The sequence below is a fragment of the Monodelphis domestica genome, chromosome 5, assembly GCF_027887165.1.
Source record: "Monodelphis domestica isolate mMonDom1 chromosome 5, mMonDom1.pri, whole genome shotgun sequence".
Classification (NCBI taxonomy): Eukaryota; Metazoa; Chordata; class Mammalia; order Didelphimorphia; family Didelphidae; genus Monodelphis; species Monodelphis domestica.
Genome location: NC_077231.1, coordinates 120,583,724 through 120,602,873, shown reverse-complemented (window position 1 = coordinate 120,602,873; position 19,150 = coordinate 120,583,724). Strand labels below are relative to the sequence as shown.

The following is a 19,150-nucleotide window of genomic DNA, read 5'->3' as shown; positions in this document are numbered from 1 at the left end:
TAGGCAATGGGTTTTAAGTGATTTGCACAGGGTCACACAGCTAGGATGTGTCTGAGGTGAGATTGGAACCCAGGACCTCCCATCTCTAGTCCTGGCTCTCAGTATACTAGCTACCCAAAACCTAGCTGCCCCAATGCCAGACCCTGCTAAGAGGGGAGGAGGACAGCATTCCAATGCTGAGTGTGGGCAATTAAGGAGGGAAGGAGGTACCATAAAGATATTAATTGTCTGAAGGTCTTCCCAAATGAAGGACAGAGATGTCAAGGCATAAGAAAGCAAGGAGTCTTGTTTTAGCTCTACTCTGGAGAGCTCCTTCTCAAGGTCTTTCTTCATCTCCTTGGTTGTGAGTGTGTTCCAAAGTACTTTATATCCTTTTGTGTGTATTTTCTGTTTATGATGTATCCCTGCAGGAAAATGTAACCTTCTTAAAGGCAAGCATTGTTTACTTTTTGTTTCTGTTTTGCTTTCTCTAGCATGGTACCTTTCATATAGCATATTCTTTTTTTTTTTTTTAATCTTCTGTCTTAGAATCAATACTAATTACCAGTTTCAAGGTAAAGAATGATAAGGGCTAGGCAACTGGGGTTAGGTGACTTACCCAGGGTCACACAGTTAAGGATTTTCTGAGGCCTTAGATTTGAATCCAGGACCCCCCATCTCTAGGGTGCCCCATATAATACATTCTTGATAAATTTTCTTGAATTAAATGATTGAAGCAAATCCCAAACAATTAAGCTACAAATAAAATCATTCTGATTAAGAAAAAGTTCAAAACAGATGTGGGTAAGATGTGCCAGAGATGGCAGAAGTTGAATTCCATTAAGCAGAAGAATTGAATGCCAGCTAAGGAGGCTTAGACATGGGTCCTACAATTCTGAAGGCAGTCAGGTGGTACAATAGATTGAATGTCATCTTCCTGAGTTCAAGTCTGGCCTCAGACAATTCCTAGCTCTGTGACCCTAGACAAGTCACTTAATCCTGTCTACTTCAGTTTCCTCATGTGTAAAATGAGCTGGAGAAGGAAATGGCAAACCACATCAGGGTCTCTGCCATGAGAACCCTAAATGAGGTCACAAAGAGTTGGATATGACTGAAATGATTGAACAACAAAAAAACAAATCTGAAGGATTTATGATTTAAAATGCTACCCACTTCCAGAGAAAGAACTGATGGAATCTGGATGCAGATTGAAACATACCTTTTAAATTTTATTCTTTTTTTTTTTTAAACCCTCACCTTCTGTCTTGGAGTCGATACTGTGTATTGGCTCCAAGGCAGAAGAGTGGTAAGGGCTAGGCAATGGGGGTCAAGTGACTTGCCCAGGGTCACACAGCTGGGAAGTGGCTGAGGCCAGATTTGAACCTAGGACCTCCCATCTCTAGGACTGGCTCTCAAACCACTGAACTACCCAGCTGCCCCCAAATTTTATTATTCTTGAGATTTTTTGGTCTGCGATTTCTTTTGCAATATGGCTAATATGGAAATGTTTTGCATGAGTGCATGTATATAATCAGTATGAAACTGCTTTTCTTTTCAAAGAGGTTCTGGAGAAAGAAGGGAGAGAGAATTTGGAACTCAAATTTTTAAAAAAGAATGTCAAAAATTTTCATTTACATGTAATTGAGAAAAAATTTAAAAGAAATTTTAAAAACCATGGGCTCTCCAGCTCCTTGGTGCCCTTGAAAATGTGTTTCTTTATATTTATGGTCCTCTTGTTTTCAACAAAGGTTCATCCCCCTTTTTATATAACATACTTTACTAAACAAGTAAGGCAGCAGTCCATATTATAAAAAGATCTAAGTCCTCAAATTTTCACCACAAAAAATTTTCTCTCAAAAACTCTTCAAATGTTATCTGAAAGTTGTGTTTATGTGTATATTCATATTAATGGTACATATGCAAATCAAATTCTTTTTCAACTATTAAGTATCAAAATGTTCATCTACAATAGTGGAAATAGCTAAATATCTATTCACAATTATGCTAAATCTCTTCCTTTCCATGGCAGTGGGTAAAAAAATGAAATGATTAAGGAAACAAAAGTTTCAGCTTCCAAGCATATCAGTTTATTAAGCAACACAAATTAATTGCCTTATAAATTGGGAAAAGGCCTTCCTCAGCTTTGGCACTGGACCACAAATATAGGGGAGACAGACCTCTTGCATAAAAAATGATCAAATAAGGTCAATTAATTAAAAGAAAACAAAAAAGCTATTTCTAATTGGAGGAAAGATTAGAACTTTCCAAGTTGGGGTGGGGAATAAACATGTACATTTCCTTGAAATCAGAAAAAGAGTTGTCCACCCGCAGCCCCAAGAGTTTGTATTCAATCAAGGGAACTTGGAAACAATAACTCATTTATCAGTATGGGGGCCAGTTTTCACATAAAGCATATAGGTTGCTTGAGATGTATAATTGTGAGAAAACTCCTTACATCAGTCTTCAGATCTGACTGGGTTTTTGGTCAACATAACTTAGGTCCTTAGTTAAGGACCTCTAAGCCAGAAGAAGAGGTGGTTCAGCTTCCCAACGATTTAAATAATGCAAAAATATTTTCTTACAGTTCTTACAATTGAATAAAGTCTTTTCACAAGACAGAAATTGGACTAGACCCATAATGTAATGGGAACTGAACTAGATCCAGAACTGAGTTACAAGACAGAGGCAGTATGATTCACTCAGTTCCCACTAAATTTCCTCAAGGGCCAAATAAAGGAGAAAGAGATGATAGGGTCACCCTTTATATGAATTGTATTTATGCATTTGAACACATTATTTTGAGACGGGGGTCCCCTGGCTTCATTAAACTATAAAAGAGGTCAAGAAGGGTGAAGGAGTAGTTCAGGAATGGATTTTGGACTTCCTTAACCCACCTTCTGCTCTTGGAAACTTCCTGCTCACAACACATCACACTATCTCATCCATGTCATTCTTGCTTCAATTCTTTTGATTTTGTTTAGTTTTTTTCTTGCTGTTTTATGGAGTCATTAATTTATATTTGGTCTTAGCAGAAGTTGGTTTGGCCTTCAGAAAGTCCATTGCTTGGGTAAGGTTTACAACTTTTTCCCTAAGCTATTTATTCTCCTTCAACTTCTTTCCTATTGAGCTCTTATTTTCTTATTTTTTTTAATCTCTTGCTTGATTTCTTCATACATGTAGTTCTTGAGGAAAATAAATATATGTATATACATATATTTTTTCTTTTGAGTCTCTACTTGCAGTTGGTATGGTTACTTGCCATCTTTTTTAACAGGCTTTCCAAGTACAATAATTTTGGATACTAGTTGTTGTCTTTGATTTACTCACCTCTAGCTTTAGTTCCTGAATTGGAGTTTTGTTTCATGGCCAAGATCTGCCTCATGCTGCCGTTTTGGTTGAATGGTCTTACCTTTAATCCCCTGGGTTCTTGTGCAGAACATCACCTCTGAAGGTTAAACTCCCTTAAATTTGGTTCAGAGATTTGGATCTTTAGGACCTTCTCTGGAATCTGAAGACAAAATATTAGACCTCATGGGTCTGGGGTTTCCTATTGAGAGAACTCATTTCCTCACTGCTTACTGCTACTACCTTTTTGCTTCAAAACCCAGGTACTTTCTGATTACCCTTCAGTCTTCTCTGATGAGCTCTCTGCTCTTATTGCCTCCAGACACAGAATCCAGGAGGTTATGTGTTTTGACTGATCATACTGGAAAGCTACCCATTGCCTATGTTGACCTTATTCAAGGATTCTCTTTTCTTTTTGCCCAGAGGCTTCTGATTGGTTTTGTCTCATTGAATTTTTGGATTATTATTCATTCTGGTAGTGACTTCAAGGTTTTGCTGCTCTAAATATATGGGAGTTAGGTATTCTACCTGTCTTCATAGCAGCCTTGACAAGAAGCCCCCACTGTGTACTTAAAGTCCCAAGAAGTTGAGATAGAATCGAGACAATGAATAGCAGTGGAAGGCTGAGAAAGACAGTTGTCAAGGTGGAAATTTGATATACTAAGAAATAATTATATTGTGATGGTCATTTACCATTGGATCATAATAGAATCTGAAAATTAGAAAATGAGGGGATGCCCTTTGATTGGGGAATGGTTGAACAAATTGTGATATCTGTTGGTGATGGAATACTATTGTGCTCAAAGGAATAAAGTGGAGGAATTCCATGGAGACTGGAACAACCTCCAGGAAGTAATGCAGACAGAGCAGAACCAGGAAAACATTGTACACAGAGACTGATACACTGGGGCACAATCAAATGTAATGGACTTCTCTACTAGCAGCAATCCAACAATCCAGGACAATTCTAAGAAAGAACACTATCCACATCCAGAGAAAGAACTAGGGGAGTAGAAACACAGAAGAAAAACAACTGCTTGATCACATGGGTTGATGGGGATATGATTGGGGACATAGACTTTAAATGATCGCCCTAATGCAAATATTAATAATATGGAAATAGGTCTTGATCAATGACATATGTAAAACCTAGTGGAACTGCTAGTTGACTGTGGGAAGAGAGAAGGGAAATAATATGAATCATGTAACCATGGAAAAATAATCTAAATCAATTAATTAGATAAAAATTTTGAAGTAAAAAAATAATAGAATCTGATATCAGAATCAAAGTTAAGAGTTCCAACAGACCCTTCTAATGGGATTTGAGCAAAAGTCTGCCTGATCTCTTCCAACCATCTTTAATTGAACAAGAGACAGATGGACATACTTTCCACCCCAACAGTCTAGATTTCATTAAACATAAATGTGGCTAAATTCTAGTCTGTTATAGTGAATCTTCCAGAGTTAACTAAGAGCTAGTATTTTCAGTACCTTAAGTCCATATATACTCTATTGTTGGAAGTACAGGTAACATAGAAAAGTTTGGTTGTTTTTTTTAATGACTATATATAATATGTGTGTGTGTGTGTGTATATATATATATATATATATATATATATATATATATATATATATATATATATATATATATATTTTCCCCCCCTCCCTCCTTCAGGAATCCACTATGCCACTGTATATTGGAACTCCTCAACATCATCAGCAGAAGTCAAAGATTCTTTAGACCCAGATGGAGATGCATATGGATTTTACAATGACACTATACAAACTACAGGCTGGGGGATCTTGGAGATAAGAGCTGGTTATGGTGCTAATTCTTTGACTGATGAGATTATCATGTTTGTAGCTGGTTTTTTGGAAGGCTACCTCACTGCACAGTAAGTATTTTTTTGCCTTTGTATTCCTAGCACTTAGAGAAAGTGGTTAATCAATTTTTGTTGACTGGTTGATGAAAACATTTCATACTACCTGTTATATATTTCCTTTAATACTACCTCTATACCCACCATCATGGACTTTCATTTTGATGTCCAGTTGTAGTTTTTCTCTCCTTATATTAAAATTTTAAATTATAATGTGTTTTGTATATATTTATGTGTAAAATAGTATTCGTATTTGCACCTAGAATCTAGCTCTAGTCCTTCCCTTCCATACCCCTCCTATGATCATACTGCTGGAAAGACCGAAGCCTGCAGTTCCCAGTATTTTTGTGTCTGAGTAACTCTGTTTCTTCAGAAAATATTTAACAATTTCACTCGACAATAGTTATATTATTGGTTGTTGTTAACTGAGAAATGCAAGACAAACAATGACTATGCTTTTGATAATGTATTGAAATGAATTCATATTGTTTATATGGGAAAGAAAATTAAATGCCTCATAAATTTCAAGGATAAGCAACTTTAGGAAGGGCATTTTGACAAAAGCAAAAAGTCATGTCATTCTTTTAGCCCAGAAAGAGAGAAATACCAGTTTTTTTAAATCATACACATGAAATTCATTTTATTGCATCATATGACTTGCCAAAGCTAAAACAAAATGAAAATGGCAACACTTGGTGTACATATGGACACATCGACCCATTGCACTAACTTTTTGACTCTCTAGGGAATTACAACCAAACAGTTTGAAAATAACAGCCCTAAATAATAACAAATAAAAGTTCCCCAAGATGAGACCAAGTGTAATAAATGTTCTAGTTTGTGACTCTCTTTATCTATCTGACCACTGTAGGAAGCTGGCTGAAGAAATGTCCAAAATATATTCTCCCAAGTAATCAGTTTGTACATGGGGAAATAAAGTAACGAGCAGAGTTATTTATTAAGAACCATATTGCAGGTCAAAGTTAACTAGAAATAAAAATCAAGAGCCTTCTAATTTTCTAACCTTGAATCAAGATAACCAAGAATACCAATATACCAATACCAATACCAAATACCAATAGATGCTAAGTCATTGTAAGCAAGTTTTACTCATGTTTTCTCCTAAATTTTATTAAAATAACAAGAATGAAAAAATAAGGCTACAAGTCATTTTTATCCATTCTCATCCTTCCATGGACTTAAAGTGTTTTAGATTACTTGGCCCCCTTTCTTTTTACAGCACTGTCCTCCATACCTATATTTTTAAAGACATAGTGACTTTTTTTCATGTTGTTGCTGACTTGGACTAAATAAATATCTGATATCAATCTAATAATGGCATTAGAGATTTTATTATGTCACATGTTCAATTATCATGCATCATGGTCTAAGAACCCTTCCCAGGATGACCTGCATCATATCCCTCACACCCAAGAGAAAAGAACTTATTACTCCCAAGAGCTTGTACAACTTAAGTATGTAAATAATTTCAAAAATATTTCTGATAAATTCATAAATAGAAAAATCTATAAGGTATGATGAAGAGAAACTAGGGGGGTTTTGAATGGGAAAAAAAAAGAGGATGATTTCCAATAATACAACACAGATGGCACCAGAGTATCCATTCATGAATGAAAGCATTTGAGCATTGGGATTGTCCCATTCAAAACTGCTAAAGGAAATGTTAATAAGTGTTTACACTTCTTAGGTCCTTTAGAAGATATGAATAAGCTCATCATAAAAAAAAAATCAATTTTGATGGAATGTACAATGACTAGAAATTTTCCTCAATGTTGGGCAATATAGCTAATGTTCTATGTTGGGAATATTGACAGCTAAATAACACAAAATTAGACTTGTACTCATCATTGCATGCAGTCACTCTTTATTCAGGTCAGGCATTTATTATCAGCCTTATAGACAGTACAATCATTAACCTCTCTAGGAACAAGCCACCAACTGTTTCCTAAAGATCTTGGTAAAGCTTGTCTCATATTGGGAGTCTCCACAAAGTTCATTTCCTCTCTTGTAACTCTCCATCAATAAGCTCCTACTGAGCTGATGTGGTAGGAGTAGGGGGGATAGGGTAGGGGGCACCTCCTCAGGAGATGATCCTACTGACCACTTAGCAGCTTTTAGGGTTCTAACTAAGAGCATTAAGTAGTTACACTTAGTATCTGGTTGGTGGCTTATTACCTAAGCCATTGGCAATTTCCATTGGTGGTCTTCAATAAGAGGTCATTATCTGAGGTTACACCCCCCTACCTAATCCCCCAGATTATGTCTAAACAATAAAACAACCAAAGTAACAAAATTTTTATTATGTCTGTCAAAACAACAGGTACTTTGCCTCTATGCTACTTACTCAAATGGACTGGGCTTACAAAATGGAGTTATTTAAAGTCAAGCTACAAGCCCCTTATAGCAAGCTAGAGCTACAGGCCTTCATCTTGCCACTTCTTAGCAGTTACAGTCAAGAACAGAGCAGCTTCTCTTCAACCTGTGGCTAAAACAGCTTTTACAGATAGGGGGATAGAAGAGGGGGAAAGGCAATGTATTTCAGTGAACTGGAGGAATTTCTGTCTGCCCTATCTTGTTTAAATTATGAAAAACACCACTAGGATTAGAGCCAACCCATGCTGAGAATATGTCCAAATCTGATTTTTATTCAGAAAAGTCAAGTGGACCTATATTTCTCAGTAAACTAATAGTCTAAAATATAAGAAAAGGGTCTTTACATGTAGCAAACCAATGCGAAGAATTGTGAAAAAGTTTTTAATGAGCTCTGCTTTTGTTTCTGCTTGCTATGTTGCCCAAGTTCTCAAGTCTTCCATGTGGCAGAGGTGTCTGGAATGCCTACAAGAGCAGACATGTGCCATGTAAATTGATTTCAGCTCATAGAACCACTTCATCTTTAAACATAATCAGGGTACTACTAGGCAGCTTCTTCCTTCATCTGTTCAATAGTGCCTATCCCAGAGCAGACTCTTACTAAATGCCTGTTGATATTTATTGAGTATCTATTGAGCATGGTGCTAGGGATTGTAGGGGACACAGAGAAGCATGGAAAAGTTCTTTTCTAGTTAAGGAGAAAAGATACAAACATGAAAAGTAAAAAATACAAATCATTGCATGCTAAATGCCAAATGAGTGGTTGGGCTAATAAGGGACATGGGAGATCAAAGGAGAGAAAATTCACTGTGGGCTGGAGAGTTTTTGAAGTCAACTTAACTCCAGCCATGCCTTGAAGGCTAAGTGGGATTTGGCTGATCTGCAAGGTCGGGTAAGGGCATTCCAGGTAGAGATGGCACCCTGAGAAAAGACATAGGAGACTGGAATGAATCAGACATATCCCTTGGCAAGGAGTGTCTTCTCCACCAGTCTGGCTGGATCAGAAGCTTGTGTTGGAGCTTAGGGGATGATAAAGGCCAGATTGAGGAGAGTCTTGCATATTTGAGGCCTTTTCTTCAGTGGTGCCCACTCTACAGTTCAAAAGTAGCTTATTGAAGAAAGTATAGAGAGAGCACTTGGGTTTCTTTAATTTGAAAGGTAGTTTTAGTACTCAGTAGTCTTGTCTGCATTGATAGAGGGACTATTAGTCTAAAGACAACTTAGAATTGGGAGGGACATTAAAAGTCATCCTAAAGAACATTATCTCATTTTTTAAAAATTCTTACCATCTGTCTTAGAATTGATGTTGTGTTCCAAGGCAGAAGAACAGTAAGAATGGAACCAAGTGACTTTCTCAGAGTCACATAGCTAAGAAGTGCCTGAGCCAGATTTGATCCCAAGATCTCCCCAGGTCTAGCTGTCCTACTAAGCTAAGTAGGTGCCATAATATTATCTCATTTGATCCTTACAATATCTCTGCTGCAAGGTAGGGGCTATCATCACCCCCATTTTACAGTTGAGTTAAGTGACTTGCTTAGGGTCACCCAGCTAGTACATGTCTAAGGCTAGATTTGTGCTCAGGTCTTTCTGACTCCAGGATCAGCCCTCTATCCAATGTACCACTGTATTAGAGGGGTGGTTTGGATATAACGGAGAAAGAGTAGATGATCTCAAAGTAGAAGGAGGGTGAGATGGATTCCCCCCTTCAGTCTTTTTCAAATATGTCTCTCCACTAACCCTGCCTTTACTCCCCTCTAATAACTGATTTAATGGGTGAACCTTTTCCCTTGGGGAAAAAGAGAGAAATCAGCTCTCTCCCCCTTCTATATGACAAGGAAGTCAATTTAAGATAACTGACACTTTATTCTAACAAATGGGGGTTGGGGTAAGATAAACAAGATGTCTGCAGGTTGGAGTTTATAGGAAAGAGGGTAGGGAAAGTCCCTGTCTTTCTAAAAATATCTTTCTCTCCCCCCTCTGCCCCCCCCCCCAGTTGAGAGACCCAGGCTTATCAGCCTGGTCTCTAAGAAGTTCAGGGTTTGGTGAGCCCTGATCTTAGCAAAGCAGAGCCAATGTCCAGACCCAGGGTGTCACAGAAGCTGTGTGAGATCTTCTGATTCTGTTCTTATTCTTCTCAGGTTCTGTCACACTTCTTGGTGTCTTTGGGGAAATGGTGGTTAGGATCAATGAGGGATTTTGTGATGGCTCAGGAGAGAAATCTCAGATCAGCCTGTCAGAGAGATCAACTGTCTCCCACCTGGAATCCCTCCTTCTCTCAAGATTCCAAGCCTCATCCACCTTCCCCACTGTGGCTGCAAGCCTCTGCATGTCTTCCAGGCTCTGCCCTTCAAAGTCTTTGGATCATTCCTCTACCATAACTCCTCCATTTTGTCTTTTAGCATGGAATCAATCTGATACCATGCTACTTACTTACCTTAAATGATTTCTAATGTAATCTATCTATTCTATTTACTACGCCCCCTCTCCCAAAATAACAAACCTTATCTAGATCTATCTATCTGCTACACTAAAGTCATGCTGAAGACTGAGTTGTGGGAGGAGGGTTAGGGTCACACATGTTATAATGGCTTGTACAATGTAACAATACTATCTGTTAGCTAATCTGTAACTGCAAACACAATGCATATTCCTATTCCAAACAATCTAACATTTAACTCTTGAATAAAAATAAACTGTCTTTGTCTTATACATATATAATGCTTATTAAAATGGAACCATTTTCATCATAGCTAGATAGATGCTATTTTCTATCTTTTAAATTATAGTATGTTCTGTCCCCGTGCTAACTCTCTAGTTACAAATTCCCTCCCCTCCCTCCCCCCCAACTAATCTGTCCCTGTCCGTTAGGGGTTAGTGTGTTAATTCCTTTTCTTACTTTAAGTTAGTAGATTAGATAGTTAGTCTTTACATATGTACTTATATGATTTCTCCTCATATATTACATATGATACAAATTATATATATACTCCGATTTGAAATCATTCAAACAGGAAAAGACTTTTCCTTCCTATCTGCATGAGTTCTACTAGTGAGTTATTTACAAATATACAATTTTATGGGCTGTCCTTGTTTATGAATCAGCCCCTAAGGTCAGTGTGATTCATGTTTTGTGTGCTAAATATGTGGTGATGGATGTACATACTCACATTATCCCCGATTTCCACTTCTCTCATTGTCTGATGGGTGGATCAACTTCTTTCTTCTTATGCAGATTTGTGTGTGCATGTGGATGTAATTCCCTAAGTGTGATGTTAATGTGTACAGCCATTTAATTTCATGTGACCCTTTAATGGAAGTTGATTTCCTACAATGTCCTGGATTTAAAGTTCTTTCCGGTTGTCCAGTTGTGTCTCTGCTGGCATCTGGTGTTGATCGAAGCTATCATAGGTCTGTATGTCTTCACCTTTACTGAATACATACTTGACTTGTCTCACCTTCATCGTCAATCTCTGGATCTCTGTCATCTGGTTACAGGAACATACAGGATCATGTATGTGTGCAAGATTATTTTGCCATTGTGTGCGTGTGGGTAGAGTGAGTTTTTGTATTGAGTGAGTGCAAGAGAGATTTATTGGTCAAGATTATACATGTCTTTCTTCATGTGTGAGTGTGAGATAAGTGCTTATCATGAAGTGCTTTCTGCAGAGGTTTTTACTTGATTGAGAGGATTATTTGTGTTTTTTCCTGGCTATGGAATGGATCAATGAGCTTTTCCCTTCTTCATATTCCTGTTCAGCTTGTATCAGAGTATGGGCTTGTTGATTGTATTTCCAACGTGATTTCTGTTGTGCTTGGGGCATTTCTGCATTTCTTCTAGGGCTTTTTCTGTACTGTTTTCAGGCTTTATGTTTTGGGCATAATGCTGTTTTATCCTCTCGTTGTTTAGGTAATTTGGACTCTGTGTTTGCTGGCCAGTATCTCTGTAGGGTGCCCTCCTTTCTTCCTCCCCTTGGAAAAGTTATGTTTTAGGTGGAGGAGTTGTGGTAGAGGAATGATCCAGAGACTTTGAAGGGCAGAGCCTGGAAGATATGCAGAAGTTTGCATCCACAGTGGGGGATGGTGGATGAGGCTTGGAATCTTGAAAAAAAGAGAGATTCCAGGTGGGAGACAGTTGATCTCTCTCTCTCTCTCTCTCTATCCTGAGACAGCAAGGGTGACAGGCTGATCTGAGATTTCTCTCCTGAGCCATACAAAATCCTTCATTGATCCTAACCACCATTTCCCCAAAGACACCAAGAATTGTGGCAGAACCTGAAAAGAATAAGAACAGAATCAGAAGATCTCACACAGCTTCTGTGACACCCTGGGTCTGGACATTGGCTCTGCTTTGCTAAGACCAGGGCTCACCAAACCCTGAACTTCTTAGAGACTAGGCTGACAAGCCTGGGTCTCTCAACTTTGAGGGAAGGGAGAAAGATATTTTAGACAGACAGGGACTTTCCCTACCCTCTTTCCAATAAAATCCATCCTGCAAACATCTTGCTTATCTTACCCCAACCCCCATTTGTTAGAATAAAGTGTCAGTTACCTTAAATTGACTTTCTTGTCATATTGAAGGGGGAGAGAGCTGATTTCTCTCTTTTTCCCCAAGGGAAAAGGTTCACCCATTAAATCAGTTATTAGAGGGGAGTAAAGGCAGGGTTAGTGGAGAGACATATTTGAAAAAGACTGAAGGGGGGAATCCATCTCACCCTCCTTCTACTTTCTGAGATCATCTATTCTTTCTCCATTTTACCCAAACCAACCCTCTAATACAATTTGGTACCCCAGGAAAAGTACCACCATTTTCAACTGTCACAAGCTGACAAAGGGGAAGAGAGTCATTTTAAGGAGCAGGACAAAAACACCCAGTATATAGGATCAGACATTTTGATTACTATAAAGAAAAAACCCAGAAGTCTGACAGCAGACATTTTCAACTGTCAACTGTCAACAGTTACAGCCCCTGCGTAGAGTAGACAATATCAAGAAACGCCTATAAAGAAATAAACACTTAGTATCTGACATATTGATAATTAAGTGAAGCAAGACAAGTAGAAACAACAGAAAGGAATATGGAAATGATGTTGGAGTTGTTATTCTGGGCAACTGTGATGGGGGTTTTGATGGTGTACTGGGGATATTGTGTAATATATAACACAATATCAGGAATAATTGACAATACTATAGGTACTATGGTCAACATAATAACCTCTTGGACCTTAAGATATGTCTTTTCTCTGAAACACTCCCTCAATTATATGTAGTTTTCATGGCAATGGTTCAGACATTAAATTACATCAAGGTTGGAACTAGTATCATCATGAAGAAGAAAACTGTTTTAAAAAATGGTCCTTGGCAATAGATTGGAGGCATTATTTGATCGGAAACCCATTCTAAATGAAATTTGTCAGGAGTATATAATTAAAAACAAGAAAACATGGGAAAGGTGAAGGACATTGTGACTGGGGAAGTGACTATAGTGCTACTAACATGGACAAGGACTCTAAGACTACTAAGGGTACAGCATTAGGGGCAGTAGGGGTGAATACCATGGCAGGCACAAATGAAACTCAAGGCAATAATACATCTGAAAGCACCTCAGGAACAAGCAAGATCATGCCTCTCTGAGATGTGATAAAGCTGACTGACAACTCTGGCATCTTACATGCAAAGACCCACAAGTCATTTACCACCCAAGACTTGGATTCACTGTGAAAAAGAATACCAAAATTCATTTCTGAACCCCATAGAGTGCTAAAAGAACTAAAAAGAGCTTTTAGATTATATAAGCCTGATTTGGGGGATGTTGAGATTCTTTTGGGGGAGCTTTTTACCCCCCAAGCACACAAGAATTTTATTGCTAGGACCAGACAGGACTCCTCTCTTTGATTTTGCAAAACCCCTAAGCAATGCATTATCTAAAGAAATGTCTTTAGGAAGACTTGTTACAAGCAATCAAATGTCTGAGTGTCCCAATGCATGGGGGAAGTTTAACAGACTGCAAGAAGGAAAAAGAGAACATTCTCCAAACTTTATCGACAGATTATTAGAAAATGTTGAGGGATTAATGGGCTTTAATCCTGATTCCCAGGAATCTTTGGCACACGTTAGGAGACAATTTCTACGAGGTTGTGATAAATGGTTGAAGGATTTCTTTAGAAATTACTTCCAAAAATATGATTCAATTTCCCTAAATGAACTAAGAGACACAGCCACATATCTATATGAGAACAATTTGAGCAGGAAATGGGAAAAGATGCGCTAAAAAAGAAATTACAGGACACCACAGAAATGTTCAAACAAAAAAGATAGAGGAGGTGAAGAACCTGGCCACAAAAAAAAACACACACACATTTAACAGGCAGACCCCACAATACCAACAAAGGGGACAGAGGGATACTAGGAGATGTTTTTTATGCTCGAGAATTGGTCACATAGTAAAAGATAGTAGGTATTGAATAAAGGCTGGTTGGTTTCAGAGAGTGTAAAACCCTAAGTGAAGCAATATGCCAGTAAATGATCACCTTGGCTCTATTTAAACATCTCTAATGAATGACTCATTATTCATCAAATGGCCCTTTCAGTCAGGCAGTCAATAAAGGTTTATTAAATGCCTATTATGGGTCAGCCACAGTGCTAAAGAGCAAAGATAGAAAGAAAGGCAAGAAACAATTTCTGCCATCCAGGAGTTCACAATCTAATGGGAGAAATAACAAATAAAGATTTACCAATAAGTTATATTCAGGATAAATAGTAATTAATGAATGGAAGTAAGATCCTAGAATGAAGAGAGAATAATAAATGATTCCTGTAGAAGGTGGGATGTTAGCTGGGACTTGAATGAAACCAGGGAAAGTAGGAGTTGGAAATGAGAAGGGAAAACATTCCTAGCAAGAGAAAATGCCTTGAGGGAAATCTAGGTAAGACAACAGGTAGAGTACCAGGCCTCAAGCAAAGAGGATCTGGGTTCAAATCCAGACTCAGATACTTTCCTAGCTGTGTGACCCTGGACAAGTCACTTAATCCTGATTGTATCACCCTTTCTGTTTTTCTATCTTACTTATATCCTGATACAAAGGAAGAAAGTAGGGGTTTCTTAAAAAAATTCCTGGAGCCAAATAATAGATTGTCTTGTTCATGAAACAGTAAGGAGGTCAGTATTATTGGATGGAATCTTATGTATATATATGGCAGGAAGAGGTAAGGTATAAAAAGACTGGAAATGTAGGAGGACTTTGAATACCAAAGAGGGGGGTTTTATTTGATCCTGAAGGTGATAGGGAGCCACTGGAGTTTACTAAGAGTGGGGGTGACATGGTAAACTACTACTTTAGGAAAACCATTTTGATGACTGAATGGAGGATGAACTTCAGAGGAAGACTTGTGGTAGGCAAACTGCCTATTAGGCTATTGTAGTAGTCCAGGTATGAGAGTCTGTAGTGTGAGAGAAGAGGAAGGAAGCTGGTGAAGAAATGCTTCAAAGGTGAAATTTCCAGGGCTTTCTATAGAGCTAATATGGGTGGGGCGGAGGAGGCAGGTAAGAGATAGTGAGGAATCAAGTATGACACCTAGGTTTTGTACCTGGGGTATTAGGAGGAAGAGGATGCCCTTAACAATTGTGGGGAAGTCTAGAAACCAGAAGGGTTTAGGGGGAAAAGATGCTGGGTTCAGTTTTTGACATGTTGAATTTAAGATGCTTTATCTTGTTTGAAATGTCAACAGACAATTGGAGATAAACAAAAGCAAAGAGGTCAGGCCTGGAGAAGTAGATCTGAGAATCATAGAAATGATTAGAAACATAGAAACATAGAGAAACATAAAAATGATCATTAAATCCACAGGAGCTAATGAAGCTATCAAATGGGGGGAGAGAGAGAGAGAGAGAGAGAGGAAGGGAGGGAGGGAGAGGGAGAGGGAGAGGGAGAAAAGAGGTCCCAGAACAGAGCACTTTAGGACATCCATAGTTAGTGGGCATGATATGGATGAGGATCTAGCAAATGAAACTGAAAAGGGGTGGTCATTTATGTAAGAGGAAAACCAGGAGAGAGTGGCATTCTAAAAACCTAGAAAGAAGAGCATATCAAGGAGAAGTTAATTGGTAGTATCAAAGACTACAGAGAGGTCAAAAAGAATTGAGAATTGAAAGAAAGCCATGACTTTAGCAATTAGGAATTCATTGATAACTTTGGATGGAGCAGTTTTAATAGGATAATTGCAGGAGGTATCTGTTGTTTCCAAGAATTTAGCAGATGGTGAGTTCTGTCTACCCAAAGCATGTGAAGACTTCCCTGATGGAGTGGGCAGAAGAAAACCATATGTTCCAATGGCCACAAAGGCTACTGACTTTTGTCTTGCCACTGGACTTCAATGACTGGAAGAGAGAGTAGGGTTGACATGCTTGTTTCACTTAAGTCCAATCCATGGGGGAAGTCAAGACATTACCCTATGATGCCATTGTCCTCTTCATAAACAAAGGACAAAAAACAGCAGCCACAAAAGACAGAAGAGATTCAGGAAAATAACAGGAATAGATGGATCAAGTGATGGGTTTTGAGGATGGGAGAAACATGGGCATGTTTTTATGGAGTAGAAAAGGAGTCAGTAGATAGGAAAAGATTGAAGATAAGTGAGAGAGTAGAGATGACAGAGGGGAAAGTCTGTTGGAGGAGATGGGATGGAATGAAATCACTTATTCAGGTAGAGAGACTTGTCTTGGCAAGAAGTAGGTTTACATTTGTGTGGCAGACAATAAAGGGGAGATAGTAGAAGTAATCAGAGTAATAAGATGAGGAAACTCAGTAAAAGACTTCTTTTTTTTTTTCCTCCAGTAAAATAGATAGCAAAGTTCTCAAGTGAGAGGGTCAAGGATGGGGAACCATGGGAGAGTCAAGAAAGGATGAAAAGTTTTGGAAGAGCCATTATGGAATAGTGAGTTGATAAGAGAGTTATAGAAAGATTGCCTAGTGTCACTGAGGGACCAGTTGACATTATATGAGATCGTATACATTTGTAGCAGACCCAATCAAAATAGTTGCATAATTTTCTTTACCTTTGGTCAGCAGCATATTTGTAAGAGCAAAAATTGTAGGTGGCAGGGGTGATCTAAGGCTGAGGTTTGGCAGGGCAGAATTTGGAATCACTTGGCTATGTAGGGTGTGACCAGGGATAAGTATTTAATTACTAAAAGGAAGGTACCTCTATTCATCCCAGAAGAGACTGGAGATCAGGTAGGAGATATGCAGCCCAAGATGGAAGGTACAGTCTAATCAGAGGTCCCATTTCACTTTTCCTCTTCCCTCTGTAGGCTAGAGATTAGGCAGAAGATAGTGCAGCAGGAAACAGAAGTTGTCTGTTATTTCCTCCTTTAATCTCAGTGAAATGATAATACAGTCCCCAGGATAGGGCATGAATAAGAAATGGCACATGAAAAACAAAGATGAGAGAGGAGCTGCATTAGACCAAATATATAGAGATCTGTGCTTCTGGTGACAAATTTTGCTGTCACTAAGGGACTGATTTTCAGAAATATCTGAAGAAGAGAAGCAAAACTTAAACACTTGGGGAAAGTCATAGTCCTTATTAGTACCAAAAAACTCCATGATTAAAAAAAATGTTAGTAACCAACAATCTATATTTCTGCCTTTTTATTTTTATAATTTTTATAAAAATTTTTGAGAATAATCTACATATATATCAAGAGCATTCTTGGTGAAAGTGATGAGAAGGGAATGAAAAGACTTCTGCAAATGATATGATATGCAGCTAGGTGGTACCTTAGTGCCCAGAGTACTGGGCTTGAAATCAAGAAGTCCTGAATTCAAATCCAACTTCAGACATATAGTTGTATGACCTTGGGCAAGTCATTTAAAAATGTTTGCTTCCTTAGCTATAAAATGGAGATAATAATAGCACCTATCTCCCAGGGTTGTTGTGAAGATGAAATGAGGTAATAATAATTATAAAGGGCTCAGCACAGTTCCTGGCATACAGTGATATAATTATATATGTGTATATATAATTAAAATTTTTTAAATTAAAAATTAAACATAGAGACTTTATGTCAAATTTATAATTATTTATTAGTAAAGAGAAAGCAAGATATTACCAGATCCTTTTATCATTGTCTTCCCGGCTTCAGATCTCAGATTCCCAATGTGCCATGGCCCATTTTAAAAGTGGCCACAAGGGGGCCCAGCTAACCACATGGTTGGATCAGATAAATTAAGGACAGCTAAGGAGTAGGCTTGAAATCAGGAAGAGACCAGAGCAAAAAAGACCTGGAGTTCACACTTGCTCTGGCTCTTATACAGCCCATGTCATTACACCTAGTTGACTTTTAATTGGACAGTCTGAGGCATGTGTTCTGATGTCCAGGCATATAATCATGCCACATCACTGGATTAGAGGCAGTCGAGGTGGGAGGGGCTTTCACTAGCCCATTCCAGAAGTCTTAAATTGCACTGTCATGCAAATGTACCAGCTAGGAGTTATATTTTTATGTTCATTTCACACATTATAAATGGTAAATATTATACTACAGACCACACCTTTATAGTCTCACAATTTACTGAAAGGTAGAGAATATAAGAATCAAATGTTCAATTTGATTGTTGACTATAAAAGAGCATAATATGCCACCTTATCTACTGTCCACCAAGGAATCGTGCAAAATATTGTGAAAGGCACATGTCTATACCTTTCCACTGTCCATGCCTGGAACACATTCCTCCCTTACCTCAGCCACTTAGAATGACTTGGTTCCTTCAAGAATCAGCTCCAATGCTATATGAATCCTCTCTCAATCCTCTTCCCCTCCTCCATTGCTAATGCCTTTCTCCAAAAATCACCTCATATCTATCTTGTATATACCTATATATGTTGTCTCCCCTGATCAAATGTAAACTCCTTAAGAGTAGGAATTATTTCATTTTTATCCACTTTAGCCATGGTCTACCATAGAGGCTGGCATATATGGTGGCTATTTAATACATTGTTATTGATTGATTATACTCAAAGAGATAATTTTCATTTTTTGATTATTACCAAAAAACATGATAAAGGGACTTAGCCTAGGCTATGTTGGCAAACCTGCCCCTCTGCCCAGCAGCCCAGTGGGAAAGCTTCCTCCCTCCTCTGTCTGAAGTAAGGTGGAGGGCTCAAATGCAGCATGAAGGCTGCTGTGAGGCGGCACTCAGTCTCTAAAAGGTTCATCCTCACTGCCCTAGGTCATATATAGAGTGCCAAGATGTGAACCAGATTCTTCTAATACAAAACCAAAGCCTTTTCTAGTTAATCATCATAATGGTGAGGTTTTTCAAATTCTTCTGTTTTAGATAACACTATGCTGATTAGATCAAGCCCTGGGACATTGCAATCTCCTAAATGAGTTCTATAATCAAGGATTTGGTTTAACTAGTCATACATAAAAAACAAAATGGGAGAAATAGGATACATAGTTAGATGAAGAGCCCAAAGAGCTATGTCTATGTATGTATATCAGTATGAGAGGAAACCATGATCTGGCAGTCTAAGGAACTCCTGCTATGGAAATT

At 38.2% G+C, this 19,150-nt stretch overlaps 1 protein-coding gene across 1 annotated transcript in view; it reads left to right on the top strand.

The window, feature by feature from the left end:
- The window catches only part of PLBD1 (phospholipase B domain containing 1), a 102,482-nt gene that overhangs the window by 20,714 nt on the left and 62,618 nt on the right, over positions 1-19,150 (top strand). The window contains exon 3 of the mRNA XM_001370735.5: positions 5,000-5,219. Within this exon, the coding sequence (XP_001370772.3) occupies positions 5,000-5,219 (220 nt within the window). The remainder of the gene's footprint in view (positions 1-4,999; positions 5,220-19,150) is intronic.